This window comes from Diadema antillarum, unplaced genomic scaffold (assembly GCF_040938485.1).
Source record: "Diadema antillarum isolate AM-2024a unplaced genomic scaffold, OU_Dant_1.0 scf00000202, whole genome shotgun sequence".
Classification (NCBI taxonomy): Eukaryota; Metazoa; Echinodermata; class Echinoidea; order Diadematoida; family Diadematidae; genus Diadema; species Diadema antillarum.
The window spans coordinates 305,147-323,720 of NW_027271091.1; the positions used below are offsets into that span (position 1 = coordinate 305,147).

General features: G+C 38.3%; 1 protein-coding gene across 1 annotated transcript; it reads left to right on the forward strand.

Annotated features, from left to right (window-relative positions):
• The first annotated feature begins 582 nt into the window (after positions 1–582).
• LOC139723894 (sulfotransferase 1A1-like) lies at positions 583–9,227 on the forward strand. The gene is made up of 7 exons (XM_071635098.1): positions 583–604; positions 936–1,118; positions 2,815–2,924; positions 4,413–4,662; positions 5,169–5,263; positions 8,219–8,420; positions 9,118–9,227. The coding sequence occupies exons 1-7, from the start codon at positions 583–585 to the stop codon at positions 9,225–9,227; spliced, it is 972 nt and encodes a 323-aa protein (XP_071491199.1).
• The last annotated feature ends 9,347 nt before the right edge of the window (positions 9,228–18,574 follow it).

Consider the following 18,574-nt stretch of genomic DNA (forward strand, 5'->3'; position numbering starts at 1 on the left):
CCCATCCCTTATTGTGGTATCGACTGGATATCTCATGATTTGCAGCCAGCATAACTGACAAGGGCTCTGGCTGGGGAAGGAAAACCTGAAATAAACCAAAATGGAGAAGTTTAATGGCTTGCTCTCTTGCCAATAAGTAATATGAATTATCTGGGAAGTTGCATCCTAAGAAGCATCGAGCATTTAAACAAAGAAGTGCTAAAGTAAAAAGGTTATAAGCTTGTTTGTATTGTGTATATAGAAATATACGAATGGGTAGAGAGAGCGAGAGAGAAAAAGACGAGGGGGGGGGGAGGGAGAGAGGGAGAAGTGTACAAATTTCATGTCTAGGAAGCCATGGGAGAATGAAAGATTTGAGTGAATACAAGTCATTTTGAATCTACGAAAAGGATAAAGAAATAAAAATGGAGAAGGAAAACAATTCATTCACTGTTACATTTTATGACTCCAAATATAATACAGCCACACACTCTGCACATTAATGCTCTAAATTGAATAGACGTAGGCCCTATAAAAAAAAGAGCTGGAGGGCTAGCCGTAGGCTCCGTTCGACGAACAGTCGACGCTACGGTCCAATTCAAAATGGCGTGTTCTCGTCATGCAGGTAAGAACAACATCACGTTCGTGTGTTTACGACAAATTAGTGAGGCTAAGGCTTTTGCTGATATAACAATTAATTCATTTAATGTCTTTTTATGTGTATTGCAATAGCCATTCTTTCCCAGTCAGCAGTGCTTGTGAATATGCAGAGTAATAAACTATTACGAGTGCAATATAGGGGTGTATTTCAGCAAGAGCTATAATCAAAACGGTATGCCTCATTTACTTCAGCTCATGCCTCCCACATGCAGGTACGGTACATGCGTGCTTAGGATTTGAATTACAGAACAGTCATGTATTTCATCACAGCATTGCTCTGTGTTTTTATTACTCAGAAAGAGCTCCTGAAAGTGACCAGCCCATCTTCTCGTCTGAAGTTCCTGCCTGTGTAAAGGAGAAATGTTACGAGTATCGTGGAGTGATTGTGCCAAATCACATGCCCCGTCGTGCTTTAGTGGCGTTGGAAAATTTCGAAGTACGGCCTGATGACACGTTTGTCATAACTTATATAAAGTCAGGTGAGTTTGAGACTGTTCTGTATGACTAACCTCGGCAAATGTTCACCACATTCAAATACTAGTATATACTATATCAAGCTGTAATTTCTTTTCTAACTTCTGTAAACAAATTCAGTGTAGTGTATCTGTAAAGCCCGTCACAGAATATTTTCCTCAGAATTTAAGTCACCGATGAAGAGTGCATACAGTGAAAACGAGCGTTATTCCAGATGTTAAAGGGGATAGCTAGTAATTGATCAGTGGGAATCAGTGGGAATGCTGGCTGATGATTGTTCCAACCCTTGTGGGATTCATTTAAGAGTACATTATGTATCTATTGTTGTGTGAAAATTATTTGCTTCAGAACGGTCTCATATTCAAGTAATGTGCAGTTAAATGTTTCCAGGCTAGCATGCCTGTACAGTGACGGGGCATTAAACTGCACATAACTTGAATATGAGACCGTTCAAAAGCAAATAATTTTCTCACAACAATAGATATATAATGTACTCTTAAATGAATCCCACAAGAATTGGAACAATCATCCCCAGCATTCCCACTGATTCCCACTGATCAGTTACTAGCCATCCCCTTTAAGAAATATTAATTCATAACCTACCCGGCAATCCACTGAAGTCCCCTTGTCGTTGTCTCAGGGACCAATTTTATCAAATCTCTCGATAATAGCATTAACATGATCTTCAAAGTCATAATACTTTATGTTTGAATCGAGTTTGTTTTTCAATAGGTTCATAATTATATCAGAAGTATCCCTTACTTTATGTACTAATTATATCCCCGTTGGAATATTGTATTCATCTAATCAAATCTCACATTTGAGTCTCGGTGAGCTCGTGCCTCTCATGCCTCGCGTACGTTGATATTGACCTTTTAACCTCTCTTCCTTCCTCGCCTTTTCCCCTGCCCTCTCTAATCACTTCTGTTACAATTTCCACGCTTATCCTTTAATATATTAAAGAGAACTGCCACGTAGTTTTGGTGTGTGTGTGTGTTTGTGTGTGTTAATATTGTCTCCCTTTTCTTTCCAATTAAATCAATAAACAATCTGCATCAGTTTTGATAGTTCAGTTATTATCTTTTCATGAGGAGATTGCAAATTGGAAACCCTGCGTGTCAGCAGTCTTTTTCCATTTCTGACAACGTAGTTCGATACGGTCATAGAAGTCACAGTATAACATTCAGTATATCAGTATAGTATTTTCCTTTATTGGGTGAGATACAGGAGAGTTGAGCCAATGTAAGATAACACCAATCAGGGTACATTGAAGCCAATTGAATTGAATTTCATCTTTATCTGTTTACATCATGATTCAACTTTCCAACAAGTGTCACATGTCTTCCAAAGCTGGCTCAGCTCTCCTGAAGACATGGCTCAACTCTAGTCACACTGCGGGAGTGTTTAGCCACTTGATTTTTTTTTTCAATTTTTTTTTAAGGCAATTATCCAGAATGAAATTGCATGCTTCATCATTTTACTTCAGTTTGGTAACAAACACTTGTTAGAAGCAGGGATTGATTAGAAGATATTAAAAAAAAAGAGCAAGAAAACGTGGCTCAACTCTCCTGCATCTCCCTATACCATGCCATAATAATAATACCACGCATTATGATGCATATAGATAAAAGTGTTAAAGTGTTATTCAATTTTCTGCTGGAAATGAAATAAATGAACTCTTCACACGCATTTTCTCGTCAGGGACCACTTGGATGCAGCAGATAATGCTGCTCGTTCGGTACGAAGGGGACGTTGCAAAATTAGAAGGAGAACATATAATGGCCATGGTTCCCTTTCTAGATATAGTCGACGTAATCACATGCCCTGATGTGAGTATTGTTTTACAATGCCTTCATTTCGTTAGTTGATTTTCAGTTCTTTCAATCGACTGTAGTCATCGATGATACTCAAAGAGCACGAGTGCTTGAGCAAGGAAAACGTGTCGTCTTAGGTATTGTACAGAAAGTAAAAATCGCAGATGAAAGGGCAAAGCGCATACAATTATGGCTTAAAGAGGAAATCCAGTCCAAATACAAGTTAGTCTGATAAGAAAGAGTAAAATATTACGAGTTCAACGGTACAATGTATAAATTTGATCGAAATCGGATGAAAAATAAAGAAGTTATGACATTTTGAAGTTTCGCTATTTTTGAGGGGAAACAATTCTTGAACACTCAATATGAATATGCAAATGGCAAAGTGAGTATGTCATTTCCTCACAACTTACCATATAGTTTGTAAATAAAATTTTGTAATTTCCAGTTTTTCGTTCAAACGTAATTATTCCCTGACGCTTAAAAAAACTCGTATATCTAACTGATCACTATATTCTGAAGTTATTAAACCAGGAATAACGTCAAGTTTCAGACTTCAATGACAGAAACATTGAATTTTTGTATTTTTGTGTGTGTGTATACGATCTATGGAAAATTGTAAGGGTATGACATGGTTAGTTCACTCATTTGCATATTCATATCTACTGTACACGAAATGTTATGCAGAAATTAGCAAAGCTTCAAAATGTCATAACTTCTTTACTTTTCATCCGATTTCAGTCAATTACTGTTGAACTCGTAAGATTTTACTTTTTTTTATCAGACTAAGTTTTATTTGGACTGGATTTTCTCTTAAAGAGAGTAGTCATTTCTAATGGTAGAAAACAAAGCAAAAAAAAAAAAAAAAGGGAAACAAGAAGGAATATCAAACTTTTTGGACCGATATTGGCACGCTGTATATTTGCCAAAACCTTTCGATGTGTAATGTAAAATCATAATTTGTCCAGCGTTACAGATTTTTTTTTCTTTTTATCCGCTGTTACTCTTGGTGAATAACATGATCGTATGCTCGATCTATATCATTAAGAATATCAAGTGAAAAAGAAGGAACTACTCTGAGGGTTTATTTTTACCCGCGTCACCGTCTGATATCCGACGACGGTACTATTAAAGAGCTAGAGCTATTTCACGGCAGTTAAACAATATGTTTGAACAAATTACCCAATGCCTACCTCTTTCGTTGTCTTTTGATCTTATTCATAAAAGCTTCTAGTAGGCGAGTTATAAGAATGCATTTCTTTGTGGAAAGAGTGCGAGTACCCTTTGTTTGATCTTCTTCCAAGGCTTGTGAACATATGTATGTGTTCAGCAACCAATAATTTCTTAACTATATTTACACAATATAACCTTGTTATCCACCCACATTTCTTATAATAATATACCTCACATACTTTCGGATAAATGCTGCGATAAGTGAGAATATTTCAGTCATTTTGGTTTTGACCTTCATATCCATTCCTTAAGGTGAACAAAGCCCCGTTATTTTCTGACTATGCGAAAGACATGCCATCCCCACGGATCTTAAAGACCCACTGTCTTCCCGACTGGCTGCCCTTGGATATCAGATCAGACGACCCCAAAGTAAAGGTCATCTACGTGGCAAGGAATCCAAAGGACACCGCAGTGTCTCTCTACCACTTCTGTCGCTTACTTCGACATCTGCCGTCCTACGAGACTTGGGATATCTTCTTTGAGGAGTTCATCGCCGGAAGAGGTTAGTGGCGTTACGCCTACGAGTTTAGAGGTACACCAGAAGTGCAAAATATGTTTCCAACATGAAGTTCAGGATGATCGTTCTCCTACGATAAATTTTGAGGTGGGGAGGATTTTATTGGAAAAAAAAAAGAGATACCCTCATACCAAATAACCTTCTCGAGGATATTCAAATGTATCAGTCATCAACAAGCTTTACGAGTGTAAGTGAAAAAGAAAACCTCGTATTGAAAGATGCAATAAAAGAGATTAAGCGTCACCAAAAATGTTGTTCCCCTCTTAATACCATCTATGTAGCTATGGGATTACCCACTTTAGATTTTGACACTAAAATAGCCAATCTAAGTTGTTGATTTAATACTATGGCTAATGTGCCTAACATTATATTATGTAGAACACTGCATCTTTGACTGAACACTTAAATGCAATTTGCAACATTTGAATAGTTTTAGTTGTGAATTTCCAATTGAAGGTAAATGTCGTGTTGTCGTTGATTTTTTTTTTCAGCGATAATGGGATCCTGGTTTGAGAACGTCCTACCCTGGTGGAGAAGAAGAAATCATCCAAACGTGCTCTTCCTCAAGTACGAAGACATGAAGAAGGTATGATGTGATTACACTAAATGCTAGGAAGCAATACAATCCAGTCATTTTATTTGCATGTGCCTCAGGACAACTTGAATCCATTTAATAATTTGACGTATATAATATTCAAAGATGAACTTTTCGTGATCCATTTGAGAAATAATTTCTGTCCTTAAAGAGATATCGATAATGTACTATGAATAAGGGAAGCATTGCTCCTTTGAGATATTGAGTATGAATTTCAAGAGAAAATGAGAAGAGAGAAAGGCAGATTTGTGCTTCTAAACGAGAATTAAAATGCTCTTAGCAAAGACAGTACAGTGAACTGCAAATTTATTTTGTTGCAAAGTATCAGATATACCAGAGTATTGCTATATTGTTACGACCAAAATCACACTGAGAATGATCGCAAAAAAGAATCAATATATGAATGTTCAGGTGGTTTGTTAACAGTTATATTTCGGGTACAAACTTGTCAATCAGTATAATTAATACACAATTACTTTGATATACATCAGAATAACAATGCAATCATTTACACATGCTACAGTGGAGTCAACACAAGTTCCTTGTAATCTCCTGAAAATGTCCACAGATGATATGTCCGATGCACAGATGGATATCCTCGATACACCGATGAAATGATCCCTCAAACGTAAATCACTAGGCACATGTTACTGTAATCCAAAGTATAAATCCAAAGTATAAATCCACAGCGACACGTGTAGAATCCAGACGTAATGCCGACCGAGTCCAGTTGATGCGTGACTGATAATCCAGCGAAAAACTATCCAACGAGGAATCCAGCCCGTCACCGCTTCAATGTAGTAATGTCCATAGACATGATACTGGAATCGTTCACCAGTATAGGCGAATCAGTTCTCAGCAGGCAATATGTCTCCCAGACCTTATCTCCACAAATCGCAGGTCAGCAGGTAACACAGGACTGACTATGGCTGCGTTTATCAACTTTCCCCAGTTTAAACGACTTTCGAAAGCCCTTTCGATAGCCCTTTCGATAGCCCTTTCCATAGCCCTTTCGATAGCCCTTTCCATAGCCCTTTCGAAAGCCCTTTCCATAGCCCTTTCGAAAGCCCTGTCCACTCCCTGTACCATTAATGTGCCGCTTGTTTTCGTCGGCTGCGTTTATCAACTTTCGATAGCCCTTTCCATAGCCCTTTCGAGAGCTCTTTCCAAAGCCCTGACTGCCTGTACTATTAATGTGCCGCTTGTTTTCTAAGAAGGGACGGCGAAAAGCAATTACCATCATAAAGACATATCTTCCTTTGAGAGTGAGGAGTCATGATACAATGCCACATGAATCAATTGTCTTCCTATCTGTGAGGCAGCTCCAGTTTAGCACATACTTCAAATATTTCTGAGTAGCGGCATGAGACATGGGATCAAAGGGAATGAGACTGTTGTTACTTTATTTCTCAAACCTTGTTGGTGAGAGAAACATCTCCTTGTTCCAAGCATATGCGTGCATTACACACAGCTGTATGTATACACCTGTGTACACGTACTCGTGTGCACTTTACGTGGCGCGCGTCTTTCCAGAAACTGGAAACGCATGGTTGCGCAACTGCAGTATAGGGCGACCTAAAGGGCTTTCAAAACAGCTTTGCGTTTATCAACTTCGAAAGGCTTTTACAAACAGGTTTCTGATAACCTGTTTAGGAAACCTGTTTGGATCGTCACAAATTTCGGGCTTTCGAAAAGGCTTTCCTAAAGGGCTTTCAAAACAGCTGTGCGTTTATCAACTCGTGAAAATTCCTTGAAAGCTGTTTGGATAACCTGTTTCTGCCGAGAAAGGAGAGTTGATAAACGCACCCTTTCGTAAAAGGCTTCCCTAAAGGGCTATCAAAACAGCTTTGCGTTTATCAACTCGTAAAAATTCCTTGAAAGCTGTTTGGATAACCTGTTTCTGCCGAGAAAAGGAGTTGATAAACGCACCCTATGACAAGTCGCTTCAGAGCAGAGGTGTTGGGTACTCTGCCTACATCAGAATTTTTGTGGCTTATATAGTTACCTTCACCCTTTCTGGAAGGTTCTGAAATTCTCTCCAACCTGGGGTTACATACTTTTAGTTGCAAGAGCCTTCCAGATACCCTAACTTACTGTGTGTCTAGTTATGTGCATAACATCATACCTAAAATAACTACCAATCACATTGGGCTACAAGGACAGTGTATGTATTGCATCACTTAGATGAATATGTTGGCACTTCCTAAACATTCTGGATTGGGTGAGTTCTTCCCTTTGATATGCATGCACTGTAGCTATACCAAATAGAAACTTCTCCACTAATCTGGTCAACCTGTATGTACATACAGACATTAGAGCAAGCATTGTTACATCATATATCTACTAGTGTGTACATTCATGACAATAATTATGTAATGTTTTGTGGGTTAATGATGATTGTGGAGAAAATTAAGTTAAATTACATGGCTCAACGGGTCGGGAAAAAACCCAACAACAACAAAAAGGACATGTAGTATGTCCGAAATTCAACCTACATCAATAGCTTAATGAAATACAAAAGAAATTTGAAGGATTAGTGGATAACTTTGTTTTGAAAGCCCGTCTGTGTTGAATTGTCCACGATTAAACAAGCGAGTTAAAAGCTAAAACGAAGAGTGCTACGAGAACTCAAAATTGAAAAGAATTTTTATTTCTCGCAATCTTCATTATCTCAAGCCTGCGTTTGTAATTGGCATCACGGATCTAGCTCCATGGTGGCATCACGGATAAAGGCAGTCCAAATGATTTCTTTACTCTTCCCTGAGAAACAGCGCGAATGTTAATGACATTCCTTTCCTCTGACCTTCATCATCGAATGACGATAGAAATATAGCGCATACTCACCTGCTGATAGAACCAGTTCACTTAAGGTATCTGGGAATAAATGAAAAACTTTGTTTTATGCGCAGTAGTATTGTTACAAAATACATTATTGTAATTAATCAGGATCATCGTGGGGCGGTAGAACAGGTGGCCAGCTTCATGGGGAAAGCCCTCTCCGATGACGTCATGGACCGCATCGTTGAGGCGTCCACCTTTAGTGCGATGAAGAAGAGCAAAAGTTCCAATCCTGACTCACTCATCACTTCAAGTGGCCTGGCTACGAGCGAAAACACCATGAAAAGTGGATCGTCATTCATGAGGAAAGGTATACACTGTCAGTTATGTGGTGACACTTTTTTTCCGTTCAAGAACAATCATTCAAAAAAGCATAAGTAGTTTTCAATTCGCCGAATTGGGGAGTTCATGCTCACCTGCACCAAGGAAATATATTTACCTTAAACACCACTACCCACGTACAAGGGTTCATTATTACTGCTATTCTCGGATTAATGGTACATTTAAGTAACGGAACAGATTTACACTCCCACAGAAATCATAACTGCTGAGCCTTTTGACTTTAACGTTGTTTAAAACTTGTAATACACACAATTATGCCTTATTATCAGAGACGTTTTTTGATAAGGGATAAAACATGTGGATGCTCTGTATACAGCAGTTAACTACAGTTAGAGATTAACATGACAAATAAAGTCTCTGCTGAGTTGTTATCATTTAGTATTGCCGTTTCTAGTTTATGTCCAACTGAAATGTATTGTATTGCAATATCTATGGTGTTTTTTTTTTCTTACCACCAAACTCGGTGTTTGGAAGGAGTAAAGGCACTACCCTCCTTAGGAAAGAAAGGAATACTGTGATAAGTAAAAAAAAAGTGAACGTTTGTGCAAAATTAATGATACTAGCATGCAAGAAAAATCTACTATTTTCTCCTGTTGTACGTAACACTGTTCAAGGAAAATGACAATAATCTTTGTAAATGACTGTTTTGCTATACATCTTGTTAGGTGCTATCGGAGACTGGCAGAATTATTTCACAGTTGACCAGAACCGCCGATTTGATGAACTCTACGCCAAGGAAATGGCAGGCACCGGGCTCGAATTTCAATTTGAATGAATTTTATAGACGATATTTCTTTTCTTTTTAATTCTCTTCAATGCTGTCAACGTTCCATTGATTATCGACCGTATTTTTTGACAATCTATCCTATTATTCGTTACCTATTTTGCCGAAGGGTGAACCATGTGGAAGATCCACACTAACAGCAGTTGTATTATCTTAGATGTGAAACTATTTTTTTTAATCAAGTGTCATCAAAGTAAATGTTATACGAATTTCTATTTGAATTTCTTAAACAGCGGTTAATCTGTCCATGATAACAAAACATTCACTGAACTGCTGAAACCATATTGATTGACAAGAAAAAAAAGTATGAGAGAATCTCAGATGCATCTTTATCGAACATCATTTCATTTCATTTTAATAATCTATTGTCCATATCATCGATATTTTATTGTTTGCCTGCAGCAAAATTTTGATATAATGAAAGAAAATTGCCCGTCCCGAGGACTTTGTTAAAACGGGAGTTGACTGTACCCGAAGCTCACTGACTATTTATACAAATTCTCCCTGCTCTGCACATAAACCTTTTTTAAGAGGTTCTTAAAGTCTTCAGACATACACCAATTTCCATCGTTCACTGCGTCATTTTTTTTCAGCAATCATTTCAGACTGAATGCGCGCAGCGTTGCAAATTTCAAGAATTTTTTTTTTTCATATTTGTCTTTTTTTGTCAGTGTTAGACATACAATTGAACATGGTGCACCATTGAGGTACAGTGGTCTGGGTTCATATCAAACACGGCAAATTGGGTTCATTCCGAAGCTGCCATTACGACATGAGACCTTGTAATCACCATGGTGTACTATGATTTTCCCGCACAGTTGCAGCGTTACCTCTGTTGAAATGAAGCAATTATCATGATTATGATTAAATGAAAACCTACCTTTAGAATCAATGATATAATGATTAATTCCAATACTCTTTCCCTCTGACACACATACGCTAAAACACATGGCAAAACACATCCATTATAAAACAGTTATATAATTTTTTACGTAAATTCTCGATCAAACTACAAGGGTAGTTCGTGCTAGCTTCTTACAAACTATTTGGAAGGCTACTGTCATGTCTGAAACCACTTCTAGGTGAATAATGAACTTTTTAACTGAAATAAAATGAAAGAATGTTTTCAATATTTTCCTTCTTGTTTCATGTTTTCATTATGTGTTCTGTCAAGGGCAATTTGTCAATCAGTTGCAATGAAAATATCTCGGCGGAAGAATTGCATGAATTTTAATAATTACGCAGTACCTGCTGCATGCTATAAGGATTAGAACCAACACTTGCTGTCGGGCGGAAGCTCGGTGGTCTAGTGGAGATGACGCCTATCAGGAGATCAGGAGGTCGTAGGTTCGAATCCTGTTCGAGTACGTACGCCCATGATTTTTTATCATGGCTACTTCTAAAACACTCTGATCAATTCAGTATTTATTTACGTCGATGTAGGACAATTTGTCAATCAGCTGCAATGAAAACATCTCGACGGAACAATTGCATGAATTTGAATGGTCAATACTTTTTATTGAAAATATCTATGATATAAAGGTTTCTACGCCAGTAAAGACTTTTCTATTTTTATAATCTGTTTCTGTTGGTATGAGATGATAAAAAACTCACTGAAGAAGAAGGGAAATTGAATAGTAAGCGCTTGTCCCTTAGGTTATCTATGCAACGAAGTAAGTATCGGCAGTTTAAACATATTTAGCTTTTCATCTATGGTTGACATGATTATTGAAGTAAGAATTTTTTTTTCTTACATTTGCGGTCAGTATTACATTTAGGGTTTACATTAAGGTATCACATTTATGGTCGATGTTACATTTAGTGGTAAAATATTTTATATTCTATGGTCGATATTACCCTCCGGGTATAAAACATGTAAAGGATTTCCCGGTCAATTTAATACCCTTGCCGATTAAATTCGCAAAAGGGTCATTTGAATTCAACGATGCCATACGTTTCGTGTGTATCGGTCATTCAATTTAAAGATAATAATCACTAACTAAACGGAAACAAAGTTCATGCTGTATTCACCAACTGTTTATTTCGGCACACAAATTTTCGAGCGATTTGCTTTTTCTGAAGTGTTGACACTGAGAGAACAATACAGCATGGTAAATATAACATGAACCTTGCTTTAGTTTTATATGTATATGTATAAATTGTACGTATATATGTGACCGTGTACCTCAAAACAAACATAAAGTCGCACACACTGATTTTGCGTGAGGACTGAAAATAAGTGAAATGGGTCAACCTAGCCGAATTTTACTTTTTCATATTTTCTGAAAGAGCGGGTCTTCTTTTACATTATGCTAAAATTTGGTATCATAAAACGGGCAGAAAAGTGTGGTTTTTTTAGCAGTGTATCTCGAACATTTTTGGTAGAATAGTGTGATTAGGTGTGTCTTTGGAATCCCTTTTTCATTTCTGAAAAACCTTGTCGACACTCTTCACTTTCAACTCTAATAACTTTTGAAAGAATGGCGCTACTGCTTTGAAAGTTGGCATTGATTATGGACAAAATGTGTTAATGAGGCATGCTTAATTTCAGTTTAATCTGATAATTCCTTCATTGTTGTTACTCTGGTGGTTTACTTCCTGTTTTTTGTCCCATTCATCGCACAGCCAGCACGGTTTGGTAAAGATTAAGTGCTTGAATAGACACTGTACTTCAGAGCCTCTTTTCTCAGTTCACACTTTTCCTGAGTTTGTGCTTTCTTTCCAATATTTAGATAGGTTAGGAGAGTCCATTTGATTTGAGTTATACATCATTTTAAAGCTTAAAGTCTGCTCTTTCAGAATATGGTCTTAACTAAAAATTCATGTCTGGCGACTTCTTGTTTTGTTTTGAGGTGCAGGGTCACATATATATAAAGGATTGTCATGCCAACACGTGGACAACTTACTCAAATTTATACGTGCATCATATGTACATGCGTGCGTGTGTATATTCATATATGGATATAATTTGTATCAATTTGACTGGTGACACCTTATGTTTGTTCTCGCAGGTGTTATTCAATTCAATTCAATTTCAATTCATTTCATTTCCATACTTCTCATTTATGGACATTATAACAGAAATCAAACAAGTTCTTTCACCTTGTAAACAATGTGCAAAACACAACAATATACATGGTGATAACACAGTAATTATATGTAATAACTGGTCAAATTCGAAATCGAGATGGGGTTGATCAAAGAAAAGTATGGCGGGACCTACATGAAAGCAAGCTTGTTTGGCTGTAAGCCCCGAGTAATCAGTGTTTGTGAAAAAGAAACGGAGAACGGATAGTAGATAAGACCAGATGATGTTAGGGTGCCAAATAAGAAAAAAATAAATAAATAAAATGTGAACTATTACCGAGACCGAGCTTTCATTGGTTTCAGGAGTACAACATGATTTGCATAATCATAAAGCCTACTTTGGTATATACACTATAAACTGTTGTTGCATTAAAGCTATCGCCAGGGTATGATCAGTAAGACACAAGAAGTAACATGTACAGCTATCAAGCCATTTGGTGTCCGCCGTCAAGCTCTGTATAGAAAGTTAGAGAGAGAAAGAGGGAAAGAGGAAGAGAGGGAAGCGAAGTAGAGTGTGGAATTGATAATGATGAATTCGGAGAGCCTGACAGCAAGACCCAAAATGGAATCTGCAGCGTGTTGACAAGAATGTTTGATCGGACAATAACATACTACAATATTACATAAGACATTACAATTATTCAGTTTCTGCAAGATATGCACTCAATAAAGACTCTGGCGACTGGAAAAACAGTTATTGGCGACTGGAAAAATTATTTCAGCGAAGAGCAGAATCTGCGATTTGACCAACTCTATGCGAAGAAAATGGCAGACACATGAGCTTGTATTCCACTTCGAATAAATTTGGCAGAACAATTTCTGATACCTTCAGACCTTTGAAATAATTCCGGACATCCGTAGTGTCATAGCTTTTAACACTGCATTGGCCAGAGTCTTTAATTTGTAATAGTTAATGTTTGAAATTATTATTCTTTTTTCTCTGTTTTAAGCTCTCTTGAGCCGAAGGTTCTGTCGAGATATTGCGTTCACTCACCATCTGGCGTCCGCCGTCCCGCGTTAGTCGTGTCTTGTGCCTCGTGCCCCTTGCGTACACTTTTTACATTAAACCTCATCGTTGAAAAGCTCATAACGGATTCTCACCAAACTTGGAAGGTAGCATTCCTAGGGAAATATAGAATGTCAGTTTGTTGAAATGAACACCATCCTCTCGCAAGGGCCCCGGGAGACCAAAACCGCCAAATTTAAAAAGTGAAAGATAAAGAGTGAAAAAAGAGTGAAATGGAGTAATAAAAAGAGTAAAAGAATGACTGTAGTTTCGAGTTTGCTCACGGCGGGGGGGGGGGGGGGATGGAACTGTCCATATTGGGGTCTATATCATTGTATATCGATATCATTCTTGAAAATTCCAAGATGGATATTTTCCTTGCAGATAGCTAGCATTCTTAAGGGGATAGGATATCTTTTGGAGAAAAAATACCCAAATTAAGGAATCTTTAGAAATTTTCTCATAAACCATATTAACCGAAGTAATGAGGTAGGGTAGAACTTTGTGTTGGTTTAATTAGTGACTGTACTTCAAATTTGTTTGTGGCAGATTGAGGGATGATCCGGAGGGGTAGGGCAAGGGAGACCATGCTAATCTAGGTAAATCTTTATATTTTCATCTTCTTTTTGAAAGCACATTATCGTATTTTAAAAAAAAAAAATTGACAAGGATTGTCACAAGGGTTACAGAAAATGTAAAATATGCAAATGGCAACCATTCACCTCCTGGGGGCTCCAACTGAAAAGATGCTAGAGAAATGGATAGGTTGGGAAAACAAAGTCCCCCAAATTTAAGTTAACTTTGATAATCTTCTTTCTACAACCAGAAGAGATAAGCTAATACAGTGCTATGAGTTTGTAAATTTGTTACTACAACACAATTTCTACTTTTTGATGAAAACACTTTTAAATTTGTCATCAAACTCATTGCGTAATCACAACGGTGACAATTATAAACTTGATATAGGGACCCCAGATTTCCATATTTTAAAAGAAAACAAAAACTGGAAACATTCTGACTGAATACGTTTAGTGAGTGGATTTTCAAGGTTTTTTTATAGTAGATCCTGGTCTTGGATGGGGAGTGATGCGGGGAGGGGGGGGGGGCAGTTTTTAGCATTAAAGTCTTTTTTTGGGGGGGGGGGGTGGGGAGGGGCTGCAAAGTCGCATTTTGTAAACAGAGTGTACTTGGCAGGATTTTTTTTTAAAACAGTGTGACATCATCCCCGCGCCAAGTACGCAATGTTCTCAGATCAGATAATAGTCTGCAAAAATTCTTGAACTTGCGATACTTTTGCTGTTTTGCTAAATTACCATAAACTCACAAGAAATATCAGAGATTGAATCATGCATATATAAGGGCCCTATCATTCAATCACTATGCCTATATTTCCGAAAGTATCTTTATTTCTAGATGTTCGTATGAAATTCGCTGGTGTAACGTTTTAGCAGGAACCTGAGCATTCAACGATTTCATTCCTCTGAGTAGTTCAATGCCAATTTCAACCATCTTATCGTATACCTTTATACAAATTACCCCGAGGCCTCGATCCATGTCAAGCTGCTGGTTATGATCGCGGTCTCCTGATTTTCCATTTTCTAACAGATAAGAATGCTTAATTTTAAAATAAATTTATTCAATCTCCTCTTTATTATTTTTTTTCTGAAGTTCGTTTATTGTAACGACATGAAATATTCTGAATGAATAATCAGTTATCATTTACATGATTTACAATTGTTAATTCCATGATTCCCTTCTAAACATTTTTTTATGAGAGTGACATTATGCTATACGGCTCATACATTGAATGCTGTCATGCTCACAGTGCATGTATGTACTTTGAATTAATGTTTAAGACAGTATGCTGAGTTATACGTTGTGCAATGTTAAGTTCTTATGTACTCTTTTGTTATTTGTGATTTGGAAAAAAGGCAGAAATAAACCCAAACCAAACCAAAAATCTTTAAGTTTGATGCAAAATAATAGCAGTTCTAGTTTTCAGTAAAAAATTAGTGCATTCATGACACACGCAGAATTTTGTTGCAAATGGAGAATATATAAATATGATAACCCCATTCAGTAGTGTCCTACATTTCTCCTGCATGTGTATTGTGATAAATGACACTTATCCTTAGGGTAGAAATCAACCACAGATTAACCCTTATGCTAATAGTTGAAAATAAAGAATGAAGGTGGCAGAATTTCCCTTACCAAGAGTCGGTATCCAAACTATCTTTGCCGGTCAAGCAAGTGAGCTGCTAGCAATGAATCAAAACTATGCCTTCTTCTCGATTGTGAGTGACCTTATACGAAAACAGCTCACCTGCAACGGATAAAGGCTTTAAAAAAATGGGAAAAAAAGTGTATTACTCTAACATACGTCAGTGATGTTTGCCGCTTTGTTGATGAGCGGTGCATCTTTTTTTTTAAGTATTATGCGACAGTTTCATGGGACAGAATTCTCGGAGAGCATTCAAACACTGCGGGAACTGACATTGTAAACGTTGAAATGGCTAGTGCATGTGTAAAAATGCACACGTTATAAATTGAATCACTATAAAAGTCCTCTCTTTTCCAGGGATTTCAGGCTGTTTGAACCATGGGCGTAAATCCGGGGGGGGGGGGGGGATGGGGGCCCCCCCTGAAATGGAGGAGGGGGGATGGCCTGTACAATCATCCCCCCCTGAAATTTGAGAAAAAAATGGAGGAAGCAGAAATGTGATTGTATCATTTTTTGTCATATTGTATGACGTTCGTACGCCCGCCTTCAGACAGGTTACAGAGCTGAACAGTATTCTTGTAGGATAATGTATACATAATTTTCTCAAGCGCTCGCTCGCGAAGAAAGTGATATCGACATAAGGTATGGTCCAGACGTTGACAACGTCAAATAGCATAGGCTTACATGTAAACATAATAATAATAATAATAATAGTGAGACTCTTGTAGAGCGCACATTTCTACCTAAAAAAGATACTCAAGGCGCTATAGAACAGAGTACATATTGTGTCATGTTACAACAGTATCACAGAAAATAATAAGACAATAAACCAACAAACAATATATGTGACAGTGCACCTCAAAACAAACAAAAAGTCGCCAGACATGAATTTTTAGTTAAGACCATATTCTGAAAGAGCAGACTTTAAGCTTTAAAATGATGTATAACTCAAATCAAATGGACTCTCCTAACCTATCTTAATAATGATGGAAAGAAAGCACAACCTCAGGAAAAGTGTGAACTGAGAAAAGAGGCTTTGAAGTACAGTGTCTATTCAAGCGCTTAATCTTTACCAAACCGTGCTGGCTGTGCTATGAAGCGAGCAACTCGGGACCATCTGCAAATTATGTACGAAAACAAACTAACAAACAATAACAAAAAAAACTATACCGCCATAATTTAACCCCCCCCCCCTCCATTTCCTGCATCATTCCTGAAACGATGATGACTCTGATACATCTATGGGCACTCACGCAGGGATGATCAGGGGCGTCGAATCTATCTCGGGGGGGGGGGGGGGGGGGGCAAAGGGGCATTTACCCCGCCCCTACGGAAATGTTGGGGGGCAGACAAATCATTTGTCCTCCAAGCAATTCCCGAGATGAGGACAACTCTCGAACTTTCTTTATGGAAAATTGGACAAGTACCGCCAAATGCACCGGATCGCTAAATTGCAATCATGAATATGCAAAAGATCCGCTACTGGGTCCCTTTCGATAGACTTTGTACACTTTTGAGATTGACGTTTTATTTCCTTATATTCATCAAAGAGTGTGCAGCGGATCTTTCACTTTAAAAGCTCCCTCATATGCAGAGGCGTCGATGGAGGAGAGGGGGATGGTTCCCCATAAAAGTATTGGGAACAAACATATCATTTTGCTCCTCCTCGTAACTCTCGAGATGTGGAATTGTTCTTACTTTTTTGATAGAAAACTGTCTAAATATTTCACCCAAAGACGGCTCAATTTCAATTCTGAAAATACAAAATCTCCCTAGCGTAAGAGTGGGATAGGCCTAACCCCTCCCATACCCTCCCCGTACAGTCATTTCTACTTAATACACTTTAGATCGACAGATTTCAAAATGTCTCATCTAAAGTGTGCACCAGGTCTGTTACCTTAGTTTAAGGAAATGCAAATGTTCCTTGGGTGGGAGAAAATATCTAGATATTTTCAATTAACGGAGGGTTCCCCCCCCCCTAAAAAAATAGTATACACTTCTGGGATTGAAAATTCCCCAGATTACATCATTAATGTGTTTACAAGATATTTGTTGCTGCCAGTAATTGCCAGCAGTTGCGCCCGGTGCGCCCCTATCCCCCTTAATTTCCTAAGCGAAAAAAGTAGAGCTACAAACGGCAGTTTTTGGACTGTAAAATATCAAAATTTTCAAGCTCGCTCGCTTCGCTCGCTCGCATTTAATCGTTATGTCATTCTCCTGATGTTGCTGTAAGCAATTGCCAGCAGTTGCGCCCGGTGCGCCCCCACCACCCTTAATTTCCTAAGCGAAAAGAGTACAGCTACAAACGGCAGTTTTGGGACTGTACAATCTCAAAATTTTCAAGCTCGCTTGCTAAGCTCGCTCGCATTTAATCGTCCTGCCATTCTCCTGACGTTGCTGCCGGGTAATTGCCAGCAGTTGCGCCCCCCCCTTAATTTTCAAAGCGAAAAAATATAGCTACAAGCGGCCGTTTTTGGACTGTACAATATCAAAATTTTCAAGCTCGCTTGCTTCGTTCGCTCGCATTTAATCGCTATGCCATTCTCCTGATGTTGCTGCCGGGTAATTGCCAGCAGTTGGGCCCGGTGCGCCCCTCCCCCCCCCCCTTTGTTTTCAAAGCGAAAAAATATAGCTACAAGCGGCCGTTTTTGGACTGTACAATATCAAAATTTTCAAGCTCGTTCGCTTCTCTCGCTCGCATTCAATAGTCATGCCATTCTCCTGATGTTGCCGGGTAATTGCCAGCAGTTGCGCCCGGTGCGAACCCCCCCCCCCCCCCCACAGCCGTAATTTTCAAAGCGAAAAAAATATAGCTACAAATGGCAGCTTGGGGACTGTAAAATGTCAAAATTTTCAGGCTCGCTCGCTCGCATTTAATCGTTATGTCATTCTCCTGATGTTGCTGCTAGTAATTGCCAGCAGTTGCGCCCGGTGCGCCCCCTTAATGTCCTAAGCGAAAAGGTATAGCTACAAACGGCCGTTTTGGGACTGTACAATGTCAAAATTCATGATCGCGTTCATGAT

Coding starts and splice junctions, on each gene's coding strand:
- LOC139723894 (XM_071635098.1), top strand. CDS start 583: ATGGCGTGTTCTCGTCATGCAG. Junction 605..935: donor GGCGTGTTCTCGTCATGCAG/GTAAGAACAACA, acceptor TTTATTACTCAG/AAAGAGCTCCTGAAAGTGAC. Junction 5,264..8,218: donor AGTACGAAGACATGAAGAAG/GTATGATGTGAT, acceptor GTAATTAATCAG/GATCATCGTGGGGCGGTAGA.